General features: G+C 45.4%; 1 protein-coding gene across 1 annotated transcript in view; it reads right to left on the bottom strand.

The window, feature by feature from the left end:
* Positions 1-5756: 5756 nt before the first annotated feature.
* The window catches only part of FLI1 (Fli-1 proto-oncogene, ETS transcription factor), a 58771-nt gene continuing 42204 nt past the window's right edge, over positions 5757-22323 (bottom strand). Inside the window, exons 5-8 of the mRNA XM_082070346.1 lie at positions 20379-20447; positions 10173-10235; positions 9289-9336; positions 5757-8337 (exon numbers count right to left, since the gene is read on the bottom strand). Of these exons, the coding sequence (XP_081926472.1) occupies positions 7808-8337; positions 9289-9336; positions 10173-10235; positions 20379-20447 (710 nt within the window). The 3' untranslated portion in view covers positions 5757-7807. The remainder of the gene's footprint in view (positions 8338-9288; positions 9337-10172; positions 10236-20378; positions 20448-22323) is intronic.

Genomic DNA, 22323 nt, shown 5'->3' with positions numbered 1-22323 from the left:
AACTTAATTTATCTTTTCATTTCACAAACAACATGTTTCTTCTACTGTATTTATTTTAAACATTCATTCAAGCTGTGCATAATATTTCAATCATTTTGAAATAGATTTACCCTCCTGCTGGTAAATGAATACGGCGTCCTGCTGACTGCTGGAGAAAGGGCCATGAATTAAAATAACTGCTTTTACATGTGCTAGTTAGCTGTCTCCACACACTCCTTGGTAGTAACTGGTAAAAAGACACCCCTAAATAATAGTAATAAAGAAAACAAACCCCAGCACACAGTTTAGATAGTCCTAGGGACTTGCATTGTTGGGATGTGGCAGAGCACTGCCCACATCACTTCTGCTGCCTTGTAAACTCAACTGCTCACCCAGAAACAAGTCAGTAGCATGCAAAGCCCTGACACAGACGGGAGCAGCCGAGGTGTCACATCCTCTTTCCCCAGGCAGCCAACTGATGTGGTTAGACTCCTGCCAATTCAGCTGGGAAGAGCCTTTATTGCCCCCTCCCTTTTTATTTTGCCCCCCTTCAACTGTCATGGTGCTGGCCCCATTCCTGTTGCTCGCACAAGCGGGGAGAAACCGCAGCACAAGGGGAGGAACGTGAGCAGAGCCCGTGCCACGGCAGGGATGGGGGAAGCCGAGCAAGTTCCTGAGCCTTCTGGTGAATCTGCACTTACGGCTTCTTGCTGCAGCCTGGGGAACCACCATGACAACACCATCACGGGCCCTAAATCACATATAACCCTGTGACAATGTCACTGGAACAAGAGGAAGGTTAAAGCCCTCTCTCCACAGCTGCTCCAACACACAATGTGTTTCCTGAGGCCAAGCTGACATTCCTGTGGTGGAAGCATCTGCCTGGGGAAGCTTCTTACAACTTGAAGAAACTCACTTGTTGCACAAGACAGACATAAATCCTCCCTGTCCGGGGGAGACGGGCAAGCAAGGGGGGGCTGGAAATGAGACAATCTCACTTCGCACCTCGATTTGCATGCTGCCAGTCAAGTTTAAGTGCAGAAAGTATCAAAGCCCTTGCTCTCCTGGGTGACCACATCCCAAGCAAGCCCTGCATGGACAAATTTACAGCCTTATTGTGTTGTGACAACCCAACAGAAGCAGGCTGGGGGGCTGTCAGAGATCTCCGAGTGTGTTCCGCGGTGCGGCCGCTGGGTGGCAGCCCCTCCCTGCAGATGGGCCGCCCCCCGGCCCCCGTTCCGCGCAGGCACCAGCCCTGAACTTCAACTTGGCTCCGCAAACCGCGCCGACCCTGAAAGCGCAAAGCAAAAATTTATTGGGGCCGTTCCTTATTTTATTACGCCAAGTTTAACGCGTTCAGCGACTTATTTTCTTGGCACGAGTTCTGCTAGCTGGATATATTTAGTTACTCCACAGAAGCGTTGGGAGACTTTAATTCACTTGTGATGGATTCAGAGGTGATGTGGAAGCAGAGGGTCGGGGGCTGTACAAATTAAGTCTGCAGCGGCATCTAAAGCACCTTCAGCAGAGTCTGCAGGAGGCTGGGGAGACCTAAATTCCATCTCTAACTTCAAGCCTCCGTTTCCCCAGCTGTTCAAAGAAGAAGCAACACCACAGGCCACCTTGCGAAAGCTTTGAGTTCGATGTTAGTTTTGCAACAGTGCCCGAAAGCGCCTGTCCCGCTCAGGCTCCCCCCGCCACTTAGAATCGTTCCCGGGACATTACAGACACCGGCGCGAAGGATGTTTGTAAAACATTATAGACCTTGATAACATCTAGAAGCTTTAATTACATCTCTTAGTGCTCCTGCGCTTTGCAATCACCCCCAAGCGACCTGTAGTCTTAATCCCTGCAGGGATATTCTCCCCAAAATCCCAAGAGGGCAGCCCAGAGGTGTCCCCACCCCCCCGGGCAGACCCGGCCTCTCCACCCCCGCACTGGCACCCGGCGAACTCAGCGCACCCCACAGCCCGGGGACACCAGGAGAGGCGCGGGTGGGTCACCCCCCCGGTCCGTGGGGACAAAAGGGGGTGCAAACCCTGCTGCTGAGGAGAGGGTTCGGTCCCCACTCGCCTCAGCGCGGGGAACGCGACCGTTACCGGCTGCGCCGCGCACCCGCACTGCTCCCCAAATTTGCACCCCCCCCCCGCCCCCCCAGCAAGGTGAGGGGTGCCGGACCCCTGTGATTACAGAGCCTGCAGCTGCTGCTCAGCCCTGAACTGCAGGAGTTGGAGCTTTAAGGGAAGCTGTAAAGTTGCAAGAGTTTGCAAGTTTAAGCCAAGTTGCTAACCGTTCTCAGCAGCACCTATCCTAAACATAACCCCCTCCTACTTGTTTGGATTTAACTCTATGTTATATTAGTCCTAAAGGTCTTGAGGGCGGCAGAAAACCTCAGGGTGGGGTTCAGGTTGTTACAGGTACGGTCTGCCCACGCTCACAGCACAATCTGCTGCAGCAGCCACACGAGACACGTGGGACACGGACCTTGCGCTCACCACCGCTCTTTGTCCCCACGCGTGACGTGCCAGCACAGCCCTGCGGTACAGGAGGCTCCTTGTGCCCGTGCACAGGTCTCGGCAGCAGCAGGGGAGGTCGAGGAGATGCAGCACCGAATCCGCAGCTCCAAGGGGCAGAAAGTGAACAAACAGGCAAAAGTCTGCAGCAGTTCCTGGAAAGGACAGAGCATCAAAATGCCAGAGTGCCCGTGTTTCTCTTCCTTTAGCACCTATAGGTTAAAACAAAAAATACAGATATTCATCCTTTCCTGCCCGCTCCTCGATAAGGAGCAGCTATATCTCCTCTTCTAAGAAAACTGCCCCTGCCCAAAAACTCCTTCCTGCTCCTTTGTTGCAGCTCTTTGTACCGGTTGAAGTGGCTGCTCAGCTGCAAACGCTTCTGCTCATCACGGACACACCTGCCCGCACTGTGGCCTGATGGGGCAGAGTTGATGAGGGTTATAATTGTGGTGGCCTTAAAACTGCTTTTCTTTCTCGTCTTTCATTTTGTGGGTTCAGTTTGCTACTCTCAGAGCCTGAAAAGATGAATTTTGCTAAGGATCTCTAATTCTCTTCTCATATAATAAAAGAATCTGAGTTTTATGCACAGGGATTTCTGCCTCTGTAGATGAAAAAATCCTAACACACAAGCTACATTATATTTATGTATATATTGTATGACCTTAGTCAGGGGTCTCAATTCTTTTCTAATACAATAGAAAAGCCAGAGCTTTATTTGCAACCTGTTTTGCTTTTACAGATGAGAATCATAATATATATACGCAATGTGCAAAATGTATTGTGCAAAAGTATACAAATAGTGTCTTTGAAGTGAATTTATCAACCACAGAGCCTCATGTGTCTCTAGATCACAGCTCTAATTAACACCAAATGCAGCAACACTCAGGCTGATATGGGAGAACCCACTTTGTGAGCAAAGTGGAATTTCACAGGGGTCATTAAAAATAATGCATCAGCACAACAAAGCAGCCCATAAAGATATATATATATATATATATATATATATAGTTGTAATAGTATAATAAAGTGAAGCTGGCTCCTTTAACCCAGAATTTACAGACCGATGGCTCTTTTCTTCTGACAGTAGGGATGGGAAACAGCAGCTGGGTTCATCGATGCTTTTATGACAAAGCTTCAGGTGTAGTCGTTTGCAGTAAGAATGTATATGAAATATTACCAGATAAGTCCAGCTTCACATCAAATATTTGCACCAACAGGAGTTACAGCAAATTTTCCACCTAGTTAATGCTCATTAGGTCCGTAGTATGTTTGTTGGGCGGTAGTATGGGAAATACTTCCTTCTCTTTGCTAACGGGAAGGTCTTAGCGTGGGGAAATCCCTCTCCCCTGCAATACTGTTAGTTACATGTTAGAAATTCACAGTTATTTGGAAAAAATCACCCTCAGGGTTGAAATGCAGTTGGTAGGTATATAAAAGCAATAAGCCACTTGTGTATAGAGAGGATGGGATCTGTCAGATGAGGATTATAGATGGGAATAATCTCAGATGCTTGACACTAAAGGGGTTTGGCATCTCATAACATGGAGCATCTAACAAGTGCTTAAGCCCGGAGCTCAGTCCTCTAGATGGCTAAAAAAGGTTTATTCAAAATAGAATTGAGAGCAGATTTAGAATGAGATGTCTGTAATTAAGCACTAAGAATTCCATTTTATTCTCCCTTCCCAGGTTCCTCCGATACGCAGACACTGAGGCAGGTACATCTCAAATAGAAACGAATGGTCCCAAAGGTCCCAGCTGAAGGAGCCGGAGCTCAGAGACTGCAGACACATCGCCGATTCTACTTAATATGCAAACTGCAGTTTCTATTTGTAGGAGATGAAATGTAAAGCTAATTCTAGCTTTGCATATTTAAGCTAGACCCCATTCAATGTTTGAACTTGGCGAGCAGAACAGAAATCCTGGGTGAATGCTGGTTCACTATAAATTAATAGCTAAATTACCACAAATTTCAATGGGATCTGCGTTTCCTGGTGAGGTTTGAGTTCTGAACTTCTCTGCAGAGAAGACTTTCTGCGGTCCCTGTTGACTCACAGCTCACAACCATGTGATCCCAACCAGCTGTTTGGGAAACGTTCTGATTTGAGCCTGAAAGACTTGAATTCCATCTGCCTTGTCCTCCTGGGAAAAGCAAAAAGCAGCATTAGCACTGTAAAATTCCTGGTTTATTCTCTCTCAATGTGTCCCAGAAACCTGGGTTGGGAGAGGAGATGCTGGCAAAGATTAACCTCAGCAGGTGCCCCAAAGAGAAGGATGAAAAGATGCTGAAAGGACCTGAGTTGTGGATGCTGCTGATCACCTTCCACCTTTGCCTGGGCTCCTCCCAGGTGTTGCAAGCTGGACAGCCAGAAAAAGATGCTTCTTAAACTGGTTTTTCAAGAGTTTGCTATCAAAGCCATCTTTGCACGCCGATAACCTTCAGATTCTGCCTTTAGATGGTTTTGTGCAACCTCAGTCTTCAGATTTTCCTTCCTGGCAGCTGGGCTGGCATGCTGCATTTAAATAAAATACTCCATGGTGTGCAGCCAGAATGAATCTGGAGAGCACTAAAGCAAAAAACAATAGAGATAAGCAACAAAACACGCACTTCTATGACTAAATTGAGCAACTATGGTTGAATACACAAAGGGAAGGCTTGAATACACTAACATCGCTCTTTTTTGGAGCCCAGGCTTGCTAATCAAGCTGGTGGAAGCTATTGTGCTAGCAACTTAGCAACAAAAGGTTGCGTGGAGAGGAAGGAAACTCGTACTTGGGCAGTTGTGTGTTTCTAAGGGTTTATCACACATCAAGCTATCTCCCCGGCCCACCGTGCGGCTGCAGAAAGCCAGGAAGCACCTCGGCCTGACCTTTAGACACAATCAGAAGATTCCTTGGCATGGCTTGTTATTTCAGCCTCTCGCTCTGTCTCAAGAACGCTCCGGAGCTTTCCCTGGGCTCTGGGGAGAGGTGAGAAACATTAACAAGGTGGGCAGGCTGGTCACACATCCTGCATTGCACATCTGCATCCTGGCAATGACTCCTCGGGCACCCTAAGAGCAAAGGGATGATGATTAAGTCACTTATAAGTCTGGCGGGGAGGCTGCGCGCTCCACAGACACATTTTCTGCAATGTGAGGTCAATATTATTTTATAATGATAAGTTGCCACTTTGCTGCTTTGCTTTCCTTTTTTAGCCCGATCTAATTTAGAGGTGAAGTTCGTGCTTTATCCGCAGGGCAGTGAGAGACGGGGACGATGTGATGCCTTCAAGAAGAAAACCACCATTTATTTGGTCACATTTTTTACATCATTCTCTTCATACAACAGTTCCATTGTAACACTTAATACATTTTTTTTTTAAAAAAAACACCAAGATTACTTGCAAAATTATATATATTTTAATATCCCAAAAAGTACATTGCATATATATAGTAGCAAAAGCCCCATTTCCATGGGTAATTTCTCGATACTTAAATCTTGCGATTATTGCAGTAATGTTACTTAGAAACACCCCAAAAGCACTAAGACCTAAACTGATTAGCTTGATCTTTCTGTTTTTCTTTCCATTTTGTTAAATAATGGCATCAGTGCTTCTGTTTAAAGTTATGAGCAGACTAATAATGTTCTGGTTTTGGGCTCCCATCCTGCAATCAGATGCGCGTGGACCGAATCTTGCACCCACCTGGAGTCCCAGAGGTTACATCTAGACAAGATATTTGTGATCCTGTTAATTGTTTGCCACTTAATACGAATTCACTAATAGGTTGTACATGTAAATCTCCCCCCCGCTCCTTCCCCAGACATCTGCTCTAAAACACAAATGTTTGTGGTTTTACCCTTCTGTTTACGGCACCAAACCGCCATTTGTGGATCATCAAATTAACATGTGCAGAATTAGAGATGGCTGAGAATTTTTATATGGTTAACATTTAAATGAAAACCCCCAGCAGATGTTTTCGAAAAGATGTTATGAGAAGCGTTTGATAATGTTCTCTACGAAGCGGTTAAGATCTTCCCAAAGTTCAAGATTTTGGTGAAAAAGCATCACAATATATTGAAAGAGTGGCTTTAGAATGCTCGTGCGTGTTTTCAATCAGCTCCAACGCAAACGTTGGCAAAGTGGAGTGAACTTGTAGACAACTCTGACAGGCTAATACAAGACAAAACTCTTCTCTAGACAAACCCAGGGAAATCTGGAAGGTTTCTGGCTAACTTGAGGGCCAGTGATGGATCCGATTGCAGGACCGGGGTTTTCTCCAACAGATACATTACTCACGTCTCTTTTTTTTTACTTTTTTTCTTTTTTCTAGCAAAAAGTACAAAGCTACAGCCCAAATGTACAGATTGAAAAGATGTACAAATTACATTAAAACAACAAAACAACAACCCACAAACAACTGAGCTGATAGTAAAAAAAACAAACCTGCATTTGTGACCGAGGTCAACTCGTTTCATTTCATCTTTATTCTAAAACTGTGAGATATAGGGAAAAATAACTCTGCATAATTTATACAGTAAATTGCCTTCTGACTTGTTGACCCTTTGGATGACGGTCTGACAAACGCACAGCGTTCGCGAATCGGTAGCATTTGGTGACCCCTCAGACTCTGGCAGAGCCCAGGGACCCACTGTCATGTATTTTACTTCACTTTTGCTCTCAAGGAATGTCTGTGCTTGACATAAAGTTACGTTTTGTTCTGGCTTCTGATGTTTCTGGAGTTAATACAGAGTCTAATGAAGCTGTACACTCTAGAAAAGTTCCTTCAATGCCCTTTACTTCTTAAAATATACATGTACATATATATATATGAATATATATATATATTTAATTTCCAGTTGGGTGAAAATCCTCATCTGCTTTAAAGCTAAGATTCCAGTTGCGGTCCCCTGCAGTCCTCCACTTAATGGTCAAATTGCCTACCCCCTCCACAGTGAGAAAATACCCATGTTTTCGTCTTTTCCTACGACCCACAGTTGGATCTAAGTCTTGCCTTTGAAGCCTTAAAAACCTCTCTCATCAGGTAATGGTGAACGATCTTCATAGTCAATCCCTACAGAGGACATGAGCCTTAAAAACCAAAGAAAATGCAGAGTACTGGCCCAAAGAAGCATCCGTCTCTCAGTTCAAGACACAAGAGGCAAAGTTACAAAGGTAAAAGGTTTGATCCAGGAATAACCAATATCCAGTTTTAATTCTTCCCCAGAAAGGCCACAATTATCCATTAAGGGTGCCCCAAAAAACCCCATGAAGATCCCAGAAGTAAAGCAAAAGTCCAGTCAGACTGATCAAGGCCACTTGAAGAGAAAAGCATCTAGTAATAGCTGCCCAAGTGTGGCGATACGTGGGCATTGGGGTGGCGGGGGACGTTGGGGTTGGGATAAATGCTTCCCGCAGGGGAGGTCCAATAAGGGGAGGCGGCTCCAAAGAAACTGGATGATGTGACCGGCATGGAAGAAGGATGGGGGGGCACAAAGTTCACCTTCTGCTGGTGGGCATGGTAAGACGGCATGTAGGAGAGGTCTGACGGGTACTTGTACATCGAAGACTCAGTGGGATGAGGCTGGAGGGCCTGGGCGATGCCGTGAAAGTCAAATTTGTAGGCATACCTTTTGCCGTGCACCTTGGTCATAATGTTCTTGTCGTAGTAGTATCGGAGGGCTCGGCTCAGCTTGTCGTAATTCATGTTGGGCTTGCTCTTGCGCTCTCCCCAGCGCCGCGCCACCTCGTCGGGGTCCGTCATCTTGAACTCGCCGTTGGTCCCTTCCCACGTGATGCAGCTGGCGTTGGAACTGTCCGAGAGCAGCTCGAGGAGGAATTGCCACAGTTGGATCTGCCCGCTCCCTGCCAGGAGCAAGCCAGAGAGGAAAGGAAATGACTTGGAGTTTCCTGCTCGAAAGCAAAGACAAAGGCAGGAAACAGAAGGACTATCTCGATCTGTACTGGGAACTGCTCCTTCGGGCCTTACAAATTCTTGCGTAGGGATGGATAAACGGTTCCCAGCAAACAAGTTAGTCAGCCCTTTGTTCTGTTCATGAGCTGGAGGTCAGATTAGGTTTCGTAATGGTTGCCTTTGGCCTCAAAATCTTCAGGCTATTCATAAACAGGCTTTTTCCTGAGCATACTGTTCTCCAGAATTTTTCACTGACTAGTTAACACGGTATATTTCAGCTCTCAATTATTTACTGTTCACCATGTATATTGTTTTGGATACCTACAGTTTTCTTTCCAGCGTGCTGATCTGAGTTACGGGAGATTATTTCTTCCCTAGCCTAGATGACTCCTAGTTTTATTCAGTATGTTTACGTTAACAATAAAGATCCTTATGAGAACGTTTCCTTGTAAGAATTCAATGTATTGATATACAAGTTAGTTTAGCTCAAGCAAGATTTGCTCCTGATGTTATTTCCCAAAGTCAGGGTTTGTTTTCTGCAGATGACCTGCTAGGGACACTCATTGACTGTGACTTTTGGAGATGTTTTGTGCCTTCCATTGAGCTGGTCCATGGCAGACAGTGAAAGACCGACCTGCACTGCAAATCTGACAGACCAGCGTTTAAGTTCCCTATAAAACTGTTCTTAGGGAGCACTGGTTTGGGGTAAGAACATTGAGGATGGTGATTTTGTCCTGACAAAGGTGATGTCGCAGCATTTTCCTCACTTTTCTGTAAGGATTTGGAGAGCACAGCTCCCACAGCTGCTCATCCCACACAGACTGGAGTGGTGGATCAGAAGGAAAAGTACATCAGAAGGAAAACAAACCCCTTTGATAGGTGACATTTAAAGATGAACTCACCTGGATTGGCAAGACGGCTGCTAGTGGGCCCCAGGATTTGATAGGGATCTGCAAAAAACACCCAACGAGAGATACTTAAAAATGTTTCATCAAAAAGAAACAACAGTTCGCTATTTCTAGAAACCAGTTCAAATTTTCACTTTCTTTCTTTCCTCATAGTGCTCCTTCTCCAGGGCCTGGAACAGACTCAATGTGTTCCTTCTTTCTTTTTTAGTAAACAACCATCAATTATTTATGGAATCTGAACTGGCACAGTGGTTCGGCCATTGGTTTCAGACTCGCCTGCTTTCAAAGATCATAATCTTCTTGGACATACCCTACACTTATGTGTCAACCAGAAAACATGAAACGTGAAAAAAAAAAGGATCGTGGGATAGTAGAGCAGTAACAAATCAGAAGCACATTTATTTCTCCTAATAAAAAGGAGCTGGACAGCAGACGAGGTTTTCACATTCACTTGTGTCCCTCTGAGGTGAAGGGAATGTTCACCCAGCTCTCGATCCCTGGAGCGTTAGAACAACGGGAGTAACAGGAGTTTTGTCCCTGGCTCCGATGAGGCTGAGTGTTTCTTGAACACCCCACAACACATTTCTTAGGAATGAATTCCTTCCCTTTTTGTGGGGCCTCCTCAGCCCTAATCTCTACACTTCTCCTTTGCCTCTCGCCAGTTTTGGTGATTTGGATCTATAGCATTTGCTTGTGGATTGAATCGATGCCAAAAGAACCAACCCCTTAAAAAAAATGAAGGGCAAGAAAGCAGCTGCGCAAAGCAGGAAACAGCACTGCGTGTTTGTCCTGTGCCCACAGCTGACATGTGTAAGTCACCCAATCTAGCGCAAATCTAATGATTTAGCGAATGCAGTGGGGACAAAAGCAAGAGTTACCTGGCTGGGGCCGTTGCTGTTCGGTTGTCTTATTCACATTTTGCGTCCCTGCAACGGGAGGGCCTGTAAAACCAGGAAAAGGTCTTTAATGTACTAGAACAGAAGAGGAGCAATGAACAGACAACAAGACAAGATACATTGAACCTGAATAACAGGGATGGGAAAGGTTTTCTAATCCTAAGAGCTGAGAGTTTTGAAATGGCCCTATAAAATTCAGAGATTTCGCTGGAAATCAAACATTTCACTGTAAAATGAAAATATGCAGAGGACGCAAGAAAAAATCTTGTGCAGGTATTTTATCAATTTTCTGTCTTTTGTGGTAACTTCACTTCCATTCTAGTTTACATCCATGTTTTGAACAGAATCGGGCTTTGTATCTAGCTTGATATTATGTATATCTCTTTTTTTTTTCTCTCCCATATGTCCTATACTCCCTTGGGCCCCTCACGGAGGCTGTAAATACAGTGTTGGGACTCGCTTTTTGGGCAACACTTGAGCCTGACACCTTCTGATCATGAAGTGGCACTCAATGGTGCTTGGAGTTCAACTTATCCCATCCAAAAAGAGACCCCCAAACATGACAGAAGACCACGGGCAGAAAAGGAGGATGGAATAACCCTTTTGTTGTTTCACAGAAAACAAAAGGCAACTTTTAAACCCAGGGAGGCCAGTGACTTGACATGCACAATAAAGAGGTGATTTTAAACAGGGGGGAAGAAGGGGGAAAAGCAGCCAGTGAAATTCAAAATTCCCCTCCTGCGGAAACATCCCGGGCACTTGCACATTCCTCCCGGCGCTGGGAAAGCCGCTGCAGCTTTGAAATTACAGCCTTGGAGTTATTGGCATGAAAAGGAAAACAGAGAAGGGATGGGAGAGCGAAGGGGAGGGGAAGAGAGGAGGAGGGAAGAGAGGGGAACGGGGGAAAATGGAGCTCGTGTAATCCGCTTGCTTTTATTTTAGTTATTGGTGTTTTTTCTCCTTTTCTACGAGAAACCGCAAACCCAACTGCAAATAGATCAGACTGAAAAACAAGCCGCTACGGTTTCAGGCGGGTACAAAGAGCGCGATGGGGCATCTCTGAAAACAGGAGGTGGAATCCCTGGCCACGCTGTCCCCAAAATAGAGCCCTGTCCCCCTTCCCATGGCTGGGCTGGAAACTGTCTCACAGGGGAACTTCATCCTCAAGCTCAGCCCTCAGCAGTTGTCATCGTTTTAAATAATCTGCTCTTTGCATCGGCGGCAGTTTCCTCGCTGGAAATGCATGATGCAAATCCCAACTTCATCTGAGCAGGGACGAGATCTGAAACGACCGCTGGCTTTTCCCATGTCCTCTCTGCAGCCTGTCGCTGACTTTCATTTCTCCCCTGGGATGTCCTTCAGAAGTATCACAGCTAGAGCTACCAGAGCAATGTTTGGGGAAAGAGTTGGGAAAAAAAGAAACAAGAGCTCTGCATTGAGAGAGGCAAAACTTCAGACATTTCCACTGATCGAGATGCTAATGGACATTTTGGTGAGCTCAGTCCGAAACAGTTTTGCCCTTAGGCAATTTTAATGGAAATGTCACCTCCGTGGTGATCCTGTTAAAAAGCAAGGTAACAATTAATTGGCCAAAAGAAAAATTCTTTTCAAATTGGCGAAAAAAATCCTTTTCAAAAAGTAGCAGAACTCGTTGAAAAAATTGCAGTTTTCTCTGATTCTTTTGGGTCAGATAACTGTGAATGAACCAGCACAGATGGGTTGGCTGCTTCAGATGCATCTGCATGTTTTGAGTAAACAAGCGGGCCGTCATCTGGATGGATGATCCTCCTCCTCCAGATGTGGAACTCTGTCACAGAGGAAGAGCCTGCTTGGCTCACAGTGTCACAGCAAGAGTGTAAAATGCATATACTGAGGGGGTTTTAACCAAAAAGTGACGCTATTACAATCAGATGTGTATTGCTACGGCTGCTTGGGTTTTCCAGGATCAAGGCTTGGTTCTCCAGCTAAGTTGAGCTAAACCTGGTCAAAACTATCGTTCAAAACCTCTGTGAATGGGTTTTTTTTTAGTGCACGTTTTAGGACATAAAAGTTCAGCTTGTGACTCAGAGCCGAGGTTTAATGAAGGTTTAGCAACCTCACATGAGTCCCTTTGCCTCAGTTTCCCCTATGTAGGCTGGATTACGAAGTGTGGTCACATATAGGGACGGCCGCACTTGTGTTGTTAGGATGAGACTTTGAGTATAGTTTTGCAATGGTAAGAAGGTTTATATACCACAGTTAGCTATACAGGCATTGCTATTGAAATAACATATTCACTCGGCTAGTGCAAGTTTCCAACCCTGGCTCTCCTCAAAAAAAACCCATCCCAGTCCACTAAGCTATTTTTGTTTAGTTTTCACAAAAATCCATGCAACGTGAAGGAACCACAGCAGCGTTCCTGCCTCCCAGGCCCAGGCTCTAAAGCTGAACGTGTTTAAAACCAAATGGAAAAGGCAGAGCCAGGGAACCTATCCAGAGACTCGAGTTTCTGCAAAAACAATATCGTTCCCAGGACCTGACACCCAGCGGCTCGGAGACATCCCGCAGAACCCCAGACAGACGGTTGGTTACAGGGAGGGTCTTATCTGCCATTTAAACCGCTCGGATTTTACACCAAAACTCACCGCGCGATGGAAATTCAATTAAAAGACTTGGGCAGAGGTCCCCTCCTGGTGTAAATCAGCAAAGAGCTGCAGCAAATTGAGGGGCAAATTTATACCAGCTCGGGAGCAGGTCCCCAAGTCTGGTTTAGACTTAAAAGGAACAACAGTCCTATGACAAATGTGTGTTCAATACAAAATGGAATTAAAGAGCAGAAAATAAATCATAGATGCTTTCAAGAAATGTCATTCTGCAGCTGTCTGGTTTATGTCCAGAAATTCCCCAGAATGAATGCGTACTCTATTATGAGGAAGGTAAAGGATATTAATAACGCTTTGCACTTTCATAGCACCTTTCAAGTAAGGATCTCACAGCTTTGCAAACATTCACACTCACGGCGCGCCTAGAAGGAGGTTAAATATAATTTTATGTATTTATCTGCATAAACGCACTTTCCTCAGGCTTTCGCTGCCTTTTCCAGATGGAGTGGCTTTCCCAGAAATCAGCCTGAGTGGAAAAGGCCGCGTAGAATTGGTCTCCAGACCCTTTCTAACCTCGGTCTATGCTTTCTCACCCCAAATCTCCCTTGGCTCCTACCTCACCACCCTCTGTGCCGTTTGGAAGTTCTCATCCTCTGCTGTGCAAGTCTCCTTTCAAAATCTATTAGTTCGTTTGGAATCAGGTGTAAATCAGAAATAATGCAGTGGTGAAACAGCCTGCGGAAGGCTGAAAAAAGGCTTAAAACCACCTCCCCTTTACAAACACCCCCTCCTCAACCCACAGCTTGGGCGTCACTTCACTCCTGTTCCACCTACCTCCGGATCGTATTTAGTCTAAACAGGCTCAAATATGGCTGGGGGCAGATGGACAGACACACACAGACCCATTTCCCTAGGAAATCGAGCTTAAAATCCCCACTGAAGAGCATCCCAGCTGCCTCGCAGTCCTTCAGCTCAAATGCAGCCCAACGAACAAGCCATTAGGGAACCTGTGTTTAAGATATGATGTATTAGAGAGCAAACCCTCTCTGATAAGCTTTTAAAAGTTCTTTTTTTTTCTTTTTTTAAATGGTGCTTTATAGATCTTAAAGCTTGAGAGGACAAGGAGAAGGAGGGGGGGGGTTCAAGTGAGCAATGGGCTGCAGTCATTTTGCCATCGTCTGTTGGATCCCTTACCAAAGCATCTTGTGGTGCTTTACAAAAAAACATTGAATGACACCAGTTCACATGACAGAAAACCTCCCAGACCTAAAATACAGAAGGAATTGCTCCAGAATACCCCGTCTTATTTGCTTAGGCAGCACAGGAACTGTATTTCCAGACAGCACTTGGCCTTACAGACTTAAATGAAGCACATCAGGGGAAGGAGAAGGCTGCAAGTTTAAAGCGGGCTATGGGATCCATAGGGTTCTCCGTGCAGAACGCAGTCTGGTTTTTGCAACGCGTCCTCCTGCTTCAGTAGGAAGAACGGATCCTGGCTGGGTGGCTGGAATTTAAATTAGTTTCACTAAATGGGGAAAGCAGAACCAGGTGTCCTAGGGGATCCGGACTCGTGATTAATCTAAGTGGTCACTTGGGGTCTATTTTGCGGCAACTACTTTATAGACGGGCGGGCACAGGACCTCACCGCTTTCCCTCGCCAAGTGAGGCTGCGTGTGGTGGCGAGCGCTGGCACCACTCTGGTGTCTTGGAACGGTCCCAACGGAGGCGCATGGGGACAAAAAGCACGGCTGCTGCAGAGCAAACGTGCGAGCAGGGCCTGCCAAGCTGCCCCCAGCCCGCGCTCCCATCCTTCAGCCTCCTGGAGGGCGCGTTGGAGAGCTGGGGTTGTGTTTGAGGCCAGTTGGAGAGAAGAAATCCAGACTGTGGGTTTCTGGAGGGGCAAGGAAGCCAAAAACACCTTCGGCTCCTCCTAGAAACATTAGACGCATTGTTTTAAGCTATGGCAGCAAACATAAAGGTTGTGGAGTCTGCATGGTTCTTCCCAGGCCCACGCTGGCTCCAAGTGTATATACTAAATGCTCAATACATACGGTGCAAAGCCTCCCAACCTCAGCAGCAGATTTGCTTAGATACAGCATTTCTCTGCACAAAGCTGTGAAGGTTCTGGATACCATAACTGTGCACCGAGGCCTCGAAATCTCACCCACAGCACCTTTTGCTTTGGAATTCAATACTTTTCAATTGACTATTTCTGCTAATTGAAACGATTGTTTAGCACGTTTGCCACATGTCGTGCTGTATGTCATTCACGACCAGTGTTTCTGGGACTGTTCTCATGATTACATGAGATTTTCCAGCGCCTTCAAGCACCAAACTTATTTGTTTCTCCTTCAAGACCACGATGTCTCGCTCCTTATGCTAAAGAATCACCAGCACAGGCAGTGCATGTGGAATTAAGTAATTCTAAGTCTTTCCACTAAGAGGAAGCAACTAGCTGAGCGCAGAATAATTTCAAAATAACTTGTATTCTACATTATCAGACTATTTGATTATTTCACAATTATTAAAATAAATATTATCAAATATCTCTGCATTGCTATTACAGATGGGGAACTGACACAGAGAGGAAAATCCAAGCTTGGAATAGAGCTGGGTTTTGACCTGAATTCAACACAAAGCCGGTGAGAAGGGACTGACTGCTGGGTTTACACAAGGAATCTATTGCAGAGCATGGATGTGAAGAACAGGTTTAACCCGGGGAATCTCTGAAAGCAGCTGAGAGCCCGATTATGCACCACTACCCTTAAGAAAATACAGATCAAAGCGATCAAACTTTTCCCATTTAACTCCTATTCTAGACCCAGCGTTGGATTAAAGTACCGTGGCTGAACCTGCTTGTTGCAGGGGGACACGAAGAAGCTCCAGAGCCTGGAGCAGAGGAGGCCTCTGGCATTCAGAGCTTGGATTAAACTCCCTGTTTGCTTTGAGCTATTGGCGACAGCCCCCAGTCGAGCGAGTCTGGCTGGAAAAACATCCCCGAGCCGTGCAAGCGGTGCAACTTCCTGATGCACGTCTGAGTTACCCTGCGCAACACTTACAAAGACACATTATGAAGAAAAGGAGGAAGCAATGAGAATTTTTTGTTGCTGTTGCTGCTGGTTTTTTTTTGGAATAGCAGCGGCAGAAGTCCCAATGCACAGCGCGTGAAGACACAAGTATGTACCCTGAGAATCCCTTCCCAGGGCCGGCTTTGAAAAGCAGCCACTTTCCAGCCGACCTACGCGTTCCTGAGCTACACGGGGCCGGGGACGTGAGCAGCGAAAGCGCAGACGCACAGTTGCACATTCTGAAAAGTGCATTTCTAAGCTCCCTTCCTACGCGTTCATCCAAAACACACACACGACGTGCACAACTATGCAGACAGCACTGTGCATATTTGACCCCCAGCACACGGGGAAGTAAAACCCAACTTGCAGCTTGCATTTGTTGGAAAATACACAAATGCAGAAGCAGAAGTAGAGAAGAAGAAACGCACATTCATGGAGAAAGAAAAAAGCCAGACGCAGCAATACACACGGGAGAGAAAAGGGAAGGGAAGACACACATGCGCAGGCATTGCAGCCGGCGTTTTTACAGCCTTTGCCCATTTAACTCGTTATCAGAAAAAGAAATTTGCTCTCGGCTCGGGAAACAGCCGAAGCGCTTCCAAGAGTTTTCCGCGGGTTACACAGCAAACGTGTAACCCCCACACATGTGCAATAACAGCGCTCGCAGTGCACCCTAGGCAAAAAAATAATAGCTCTTTTTGCTGGGAGAAAAGGAAGGATAATGGTTACTTAGAAAGTGCTCCAGACAAGCTGTCAGGTTGAATTCAGAGAACTGGAGTCTGCTCTGGGACAGCGCTGGCTCGGGGTGATCCCTTGTGAGTTGGGTTTCCTGCCTGCTACAGCTTCAAGACAACGATTCTTTGTTTCCAGTTTTTTCTGGTGAAAAAACACACGCCTGCCTGCGAAGAGGGTCATGGAGAAAGCAGACAAAACACCAGCTCTGGAATTTCAAAGGAAAACAATTAAAAAAAAAAAGGAAAAAGATCCAAGAGCACTCGCTACTGTCTCTCCCGAAATCATAAATTCCTGGTTTGGCCACACAGTCGCAATAAGAGCAGCACCATAAAGCCTCCCCCTTTTTTTTCCGCCATGGAGCTAAAAATGGGATATTTCATCACCAGGCACACAAATATCATTGACAAATGGTTTAGCGTGTCCAGACGCTTAAGAGGGCATAAAGCTGCCACTGCTTTTTCTCTGACCTGCCGGAGAGCGGGGGGGTTTCTAACCTTTGCTGTGAACAAGGGGCCTTACTGACTCGCTCGAAAGAAGGGGTGGCCGAAACCAGTCAATATTTTTCACATGACAACCTTTTAGACCTTTGCAAGGGAAGAACTGCGTGCAGGAATGTGAGACTTTGTCCTGTGGGAATCGTGGCCTCTTTGCCCCTCCACAGTCCCCAAAAATACTTGTGAGCCTCTCACCCCAAATTGTCACTGAATTGGACAAGCGGGAGAGGGGAGATTTAAAGAGTTTCTACCAATCGAAAGGAAAAAGGAGAAGGGTTGCAACCTCGGCTGTGCGGACTCATATCCTGTTAGGGACCAGGGAAAGAGATCTCATTGATGCTCCAACATCAGGAAAATCTTCCCTAAGGGCTTACAATGAACATGGGTACGAAACCACAGGAAACCACCCTGTGGGAGCTGCAGAGCTCGTGGATCTGTTAATCTTCTTAAATTTACCAACAACCAAGCAAAACATACAAGCAAAACCACCTAATACACAAACTTCCTTGTTGTTCACCTCACGCTTTTATAATGCAAATGTAAACATGTAATAGCCACAGGGTAAACCCTTCACATTTATCTCCTACGTTCATATTAACATATTCACATAGAAATGTCTTCTTTGAAAAATGTGGATAGCACATCAGTTTTTCCTGTGTTCTTCTTGAATTTAGGTTGGATTTACGAGACTTTGGGCTTGTGCTGGTTTACCGCTATTCTAAGCTAATTCTATTGCCTTAAGTTGGGCCTAATATACGCAGAGGACAGTGTTGGAGATAAAGAGCTGTGCTGAATTTCAACAAGATCACACATACCCTGCTTGGGTTCAAATCCTGCACAGCATTTAGGCTTATATATTAAATACGCGAGTTAGGCGGACCCCGACACGCTTAAAACTAAGCACGGACTTTAAAAATGTGTTGGACTGAGGCCAGAATGCTCCCAGCCATCTGAGGGACAGCCCTTTGGCCTCCGAAATGTTGTGGTATGTGAATATACTTTACATTTCCCCATGGAAACCTATTTAACTGAAGGCGAGCAATTTAAAATCTGGGGCAGGTAACGTGGTCTCAGATTCTTCTCCCACGTCTCCGTCGGGTCGGTTGTTGCTCTAAACAGCCACGGAAAATGAACAGATTGTCTGGGAGTGGGACACAAATCTTTCCATTCAGCAATGAGAGCAACCTCGTTTCGTTTTCCAGAAAACTGCTTTCCAGCCAGAAAATACTGGTGATTTTCATTAGAGTAATTTGTTTCTCAAAGGCAGCCGAAGACAATTTGTACCAATGACGCTAAATATCATACTTTGGAGTGTTTATGAGGCTGAGAAGCAAAGAAGCTGAGGCAACAAGAGTCCTTTGAACACGACAAGGTTTCCACCTTTATATCTGAGAACAAAACCCAAAAGCTTTGGGCACCATTTACAGTATCTGCGTCTGCTCCGAAAGCCACTTAACTCTCATTTAACCCTCCTAAGCAGCACTATATGTTCCTCTATATGCTTTTTCTTTTGCCACGTAAGTTCCTTTTTACAGTATGAGGATAGAATACCTTGTATAAGGCATAGTGTAAGCGTATGCAAAAAGCAAGCATTTCTCCCTGGAATTTGCACAAGCAGGTTATTTGCATTAGTTATGTAATCTTAGAGAATGTACAAGGAAAATTCCAGGAGGACTGAAGAAAACAGGAGGTTGTTTTCCTGCCCCTGACATGTATTGTGCTGTTTCATCACCTCCTCCTGCTCCGGAATCCTCAAGGGAAGGTGGTTACAACAAATTGTTTGTCTGTTTTTATTCACAGGAATAAAAGGAATTCCAAGTGGAGTTTTACGTTTATTACAAGTTTCTCCTGTGATATTGGACAAGACGCTTCGCTCCGCTGCCCCAATTCCTTATCTGTCACATTCACGTGTCTCTTATCCCATCACCTTATCTCACAAATAATATTCGAATCGGTTACTGTGGGTTGAAGGGGTGGGTTTATTCTAGAGCAATATTCAGCCATCAAATAAACGCAGAAGAAATTTATGCGTCGGAGGAAGAAATGGAAGAGGAATAGATGGGTTTTCAACATTTCTATGCGAGTTCTTATATTTTATTTGACTATCCCATGGGTGTGTTTAGTCCTTTATGGACACGGGATGAAAGCACCATGGAAAGTTAAAAACGCCCAGCTGACAGAAATCAAATGCAAACTTCTGTCAGCTGCACTAAAGAAACACACCGGAGGGCAGTAAAACTGGAGGGGGAAGAACATTGTTTGCGAATTTCTTTCAGCCCCAGCGACTCGAGGCCCAAGGATAAAGGGTATAAAACATTCAGAGGACTACACTTCTCTCTAATACAAAAAAATCGCAGCTTTCTTCCCTTTATTTTTAGCAACCACCTGGCTGGAGACAGAAAGAGCAATCTTGGCTGTGCGTGTGTGTTTGTGGGGGAAATTGTGGAGGGACACGTGTGCGTGTGTCTGTTTTATTCAACTGAGAGCAAGCCTCATTGTTATTGATTTTAAATAGATGACTTAGCAACCAAATAGTCACAGAAAAGCCTGAATGGCTTTGTCTCTAATATGGGATGTTTTATCAATGAGTGCCTGTCTCCTATAGAGAGAAGAGCGTGCCGGGGAGCAGACAGCTCAAGTGGATGGTTGTATGCTGGGTAAAACAATCCGCTGTACAAAAACCAACATCAATATTGTGTCCAGGGTGCGAGACAGATGTTGGAGACGAAACGCAGCATGGCACAACGAGAAAGAAGTAGCCCTAGTCGATGAAGCAGCCAGACGTTAAAAATGTGGGGTTATTTGAAAAAGCAAACAAAAATGTTCCAAAATGAATGTGTCAAAAAGATACACTTGGCCTTCCTTGCTGGTTGAAACCAGCTGACAGGTTTGTGAATGGTTTTGGAAGACCTGAGCGGCCTTTTTTCTCTAATGGAATTTATTCTGAGAGAATTTTATCCTTTCAACTAGCGACTCAGAAAGAAATAGTGTCTCAGTCCTTGCTACATATCTGAGATTTAAAACTGTTTCATATAAAGAACAGAAAATATTCCATCCGTTCATCAGCTCCGTAATACGTAAATGTGGAAATGACAGATGCACATTTTATGCCACACTGTTGGCTGGACAAGCAGATACGTGATTTTCAGCATGGATAGGGCTGCAAGTTGTGAATTATTCTGTGTTAACCATGCTGAGCATGCATAGAAGATCAGAGCATTGTCATGCTGAGGATATTCTCTAAAAGGTCTGGTTTGAACCCAATCAAAAGCACCACGAGAGCCAGGACGCGTATATGCAAAGACTGACCTTCTTTGGTGGCAAGACGCGAGGAAGCTTCTGTGTGGGCTGGAGTATTGTAGACCAGCAGTGAGCTACCTAGAATGAAGAGAGAAACAGGATTTATCGCAGTTTGAACGTGCTCTGCTGGTGGGGAACCACGCAAGCAGGTACCAAACGCTATCACTAGGATCTAAAGACCCAGTTTTTCAGACAATTAGGCACACACTTTCTATGATGGATGTGAAACGCTTTTAAAAGCTTGGTAGCTGTACGTCACGTGTGTGCTGCTGTTTCTCCTCTTGCAAATCGAAATCAAGACATTTGCCTCCTTCACTTGATGTCGTCTGTTGAAAAGTGATATAAAAGGTTGTATAGCGCATTTATACAGGGACAATATCTATCACAGCAGAGAAATTACTATGGCACAGATTTTATTACAGGATAAGGAAGGAGTTTTTCTCTCTGTAGCTGTGATAGAGAAATTTCCTGTTTGAGGAACATACAGTAGAAGGGACACGAATTGCACCGTCAGGATATGAACATTTTTAGAGTGTCACATGCTTGGTTTGGGGCCAAGAGCTGCAAAAACCTCACTCGTATTCCATATCCCCCATGCTTTGTGGAGTTGGGAAGCAGCTTCCTTGGTTCAGAGTGGCCTTTCCATCCAGCCCCACTTGAAAAACAAATAAATTCCAGAGGAGCACAAAGAAAGAAGCCATTGGAAAGGTCTTTGCTTTTTGTGGTGGAAATGTTCCTTTCTAAACATTTTAATTTGATTCTCCTGCAAACTGAGCTCTTGGAAGCCAGCATGTAATGCACATTTCATGGTTGTCTAGTTATATGTGTTTACCCTAGGTAATTTTCTAGGCTCACCTTTCCTACAGCTCTCGGAAAACATTTCTACTGCATTTTGTACATTGATAACAAAGCCCAGGGCCCTTCTTGGCAGGGACGGATGTGAACTGGAGCGGGGCAGCAAGCTCGCTGGGGGTGAGAAATGCTTTTACACCCACTTTCTGCTGTTTGTATCTACACATCCCTCAATTCTGTGAGATTCTGTCCCGTTTAAGGTACTAAGCAATCAGTATAGATTTCTGCACATGCTATGCTGATCTGAGCATCCCCAGATTCTTCTTCTGCAGGGACTATAATATGAACTGATGAGGTTGTTGCGACTAAGCCATGTGGTCTCCACCTGAGCCCAAACAACACCGACCTCACTTGCCCCTCAGTAATATTCACAGGACGTCTCACTTTCCTGGGAGAGCTGAGGATTAGAAAGTTCACTGCCAGAAGGAATAATCGCTGCAGGTGCTGGATCTTATTAGTCTCGTGTTCCTATGGATTTCTTTTCTTTCCTCAAACAGAGCCAAAGATGTGCACAAAGCCAGCGTGTGCACAGAGGTGGAAGGTGTTGGAAAGCAAAGCTCACACATAGGGAGCGAAAGATGGATGCTCCCAGATGCTGCAAGACGGGGCATGTTTCAAAAGATCAGGATGGATAACGTGGTAAACTAGGAGGGGAAAGGTTCAAAGGGATCCCAAGGGTACCGTGGCTGTGAAAGCCGCAGATATTGGCTTCAATATTTAGAGAGCTTGGCTCGTCTTGTGCTCCTGCTGGAGGAGCTGCAAGAGCTTTGTCCACCTAACTCATGTTTTCGTCACACGGTCTCTGGCTTTAGTGTTTCTTTCTTGAATATCTGTGGGGAAAATCCTGTCCTCTGCTCTCTCCTTTTTGGGTTATTTGAAGTGATCCAGAGCGCGATGCCCAGCCCCAGAAAGACAGGGAAGTGCTGGGGAGTTCAGAAACACAGTTTTCTGCTACTAAATAAGCTGTAAAAGCCTGACTGGCTGCAGAGGTGGGGGTGGGTGGGTGATGAATAGCACCGAACAAGCCTATATGATCAACCTATAGCTCCTTTACACTAAAAAAACACAGCCCAAGCTGCTGGAAAGGGCCGGCGCCTCCCCC

Source organism: Streptopelia decaocto, assembly GCF_964273445.1.
Source record: "Streptopelia decaocto genome assembly, chromosome: 21".
Taxonomy (NCBI): Eukaryota; Metazoa; Chordata; class Aves; order Columbiformes; family Columbidae; genus Streptopelia; species Streptopelia decaocto.
The sequence above is the reverse complement of the archived record's forward strand: the minus strand, read 5'-3'. Positions and strand labels throughout refer to the sequence as shown.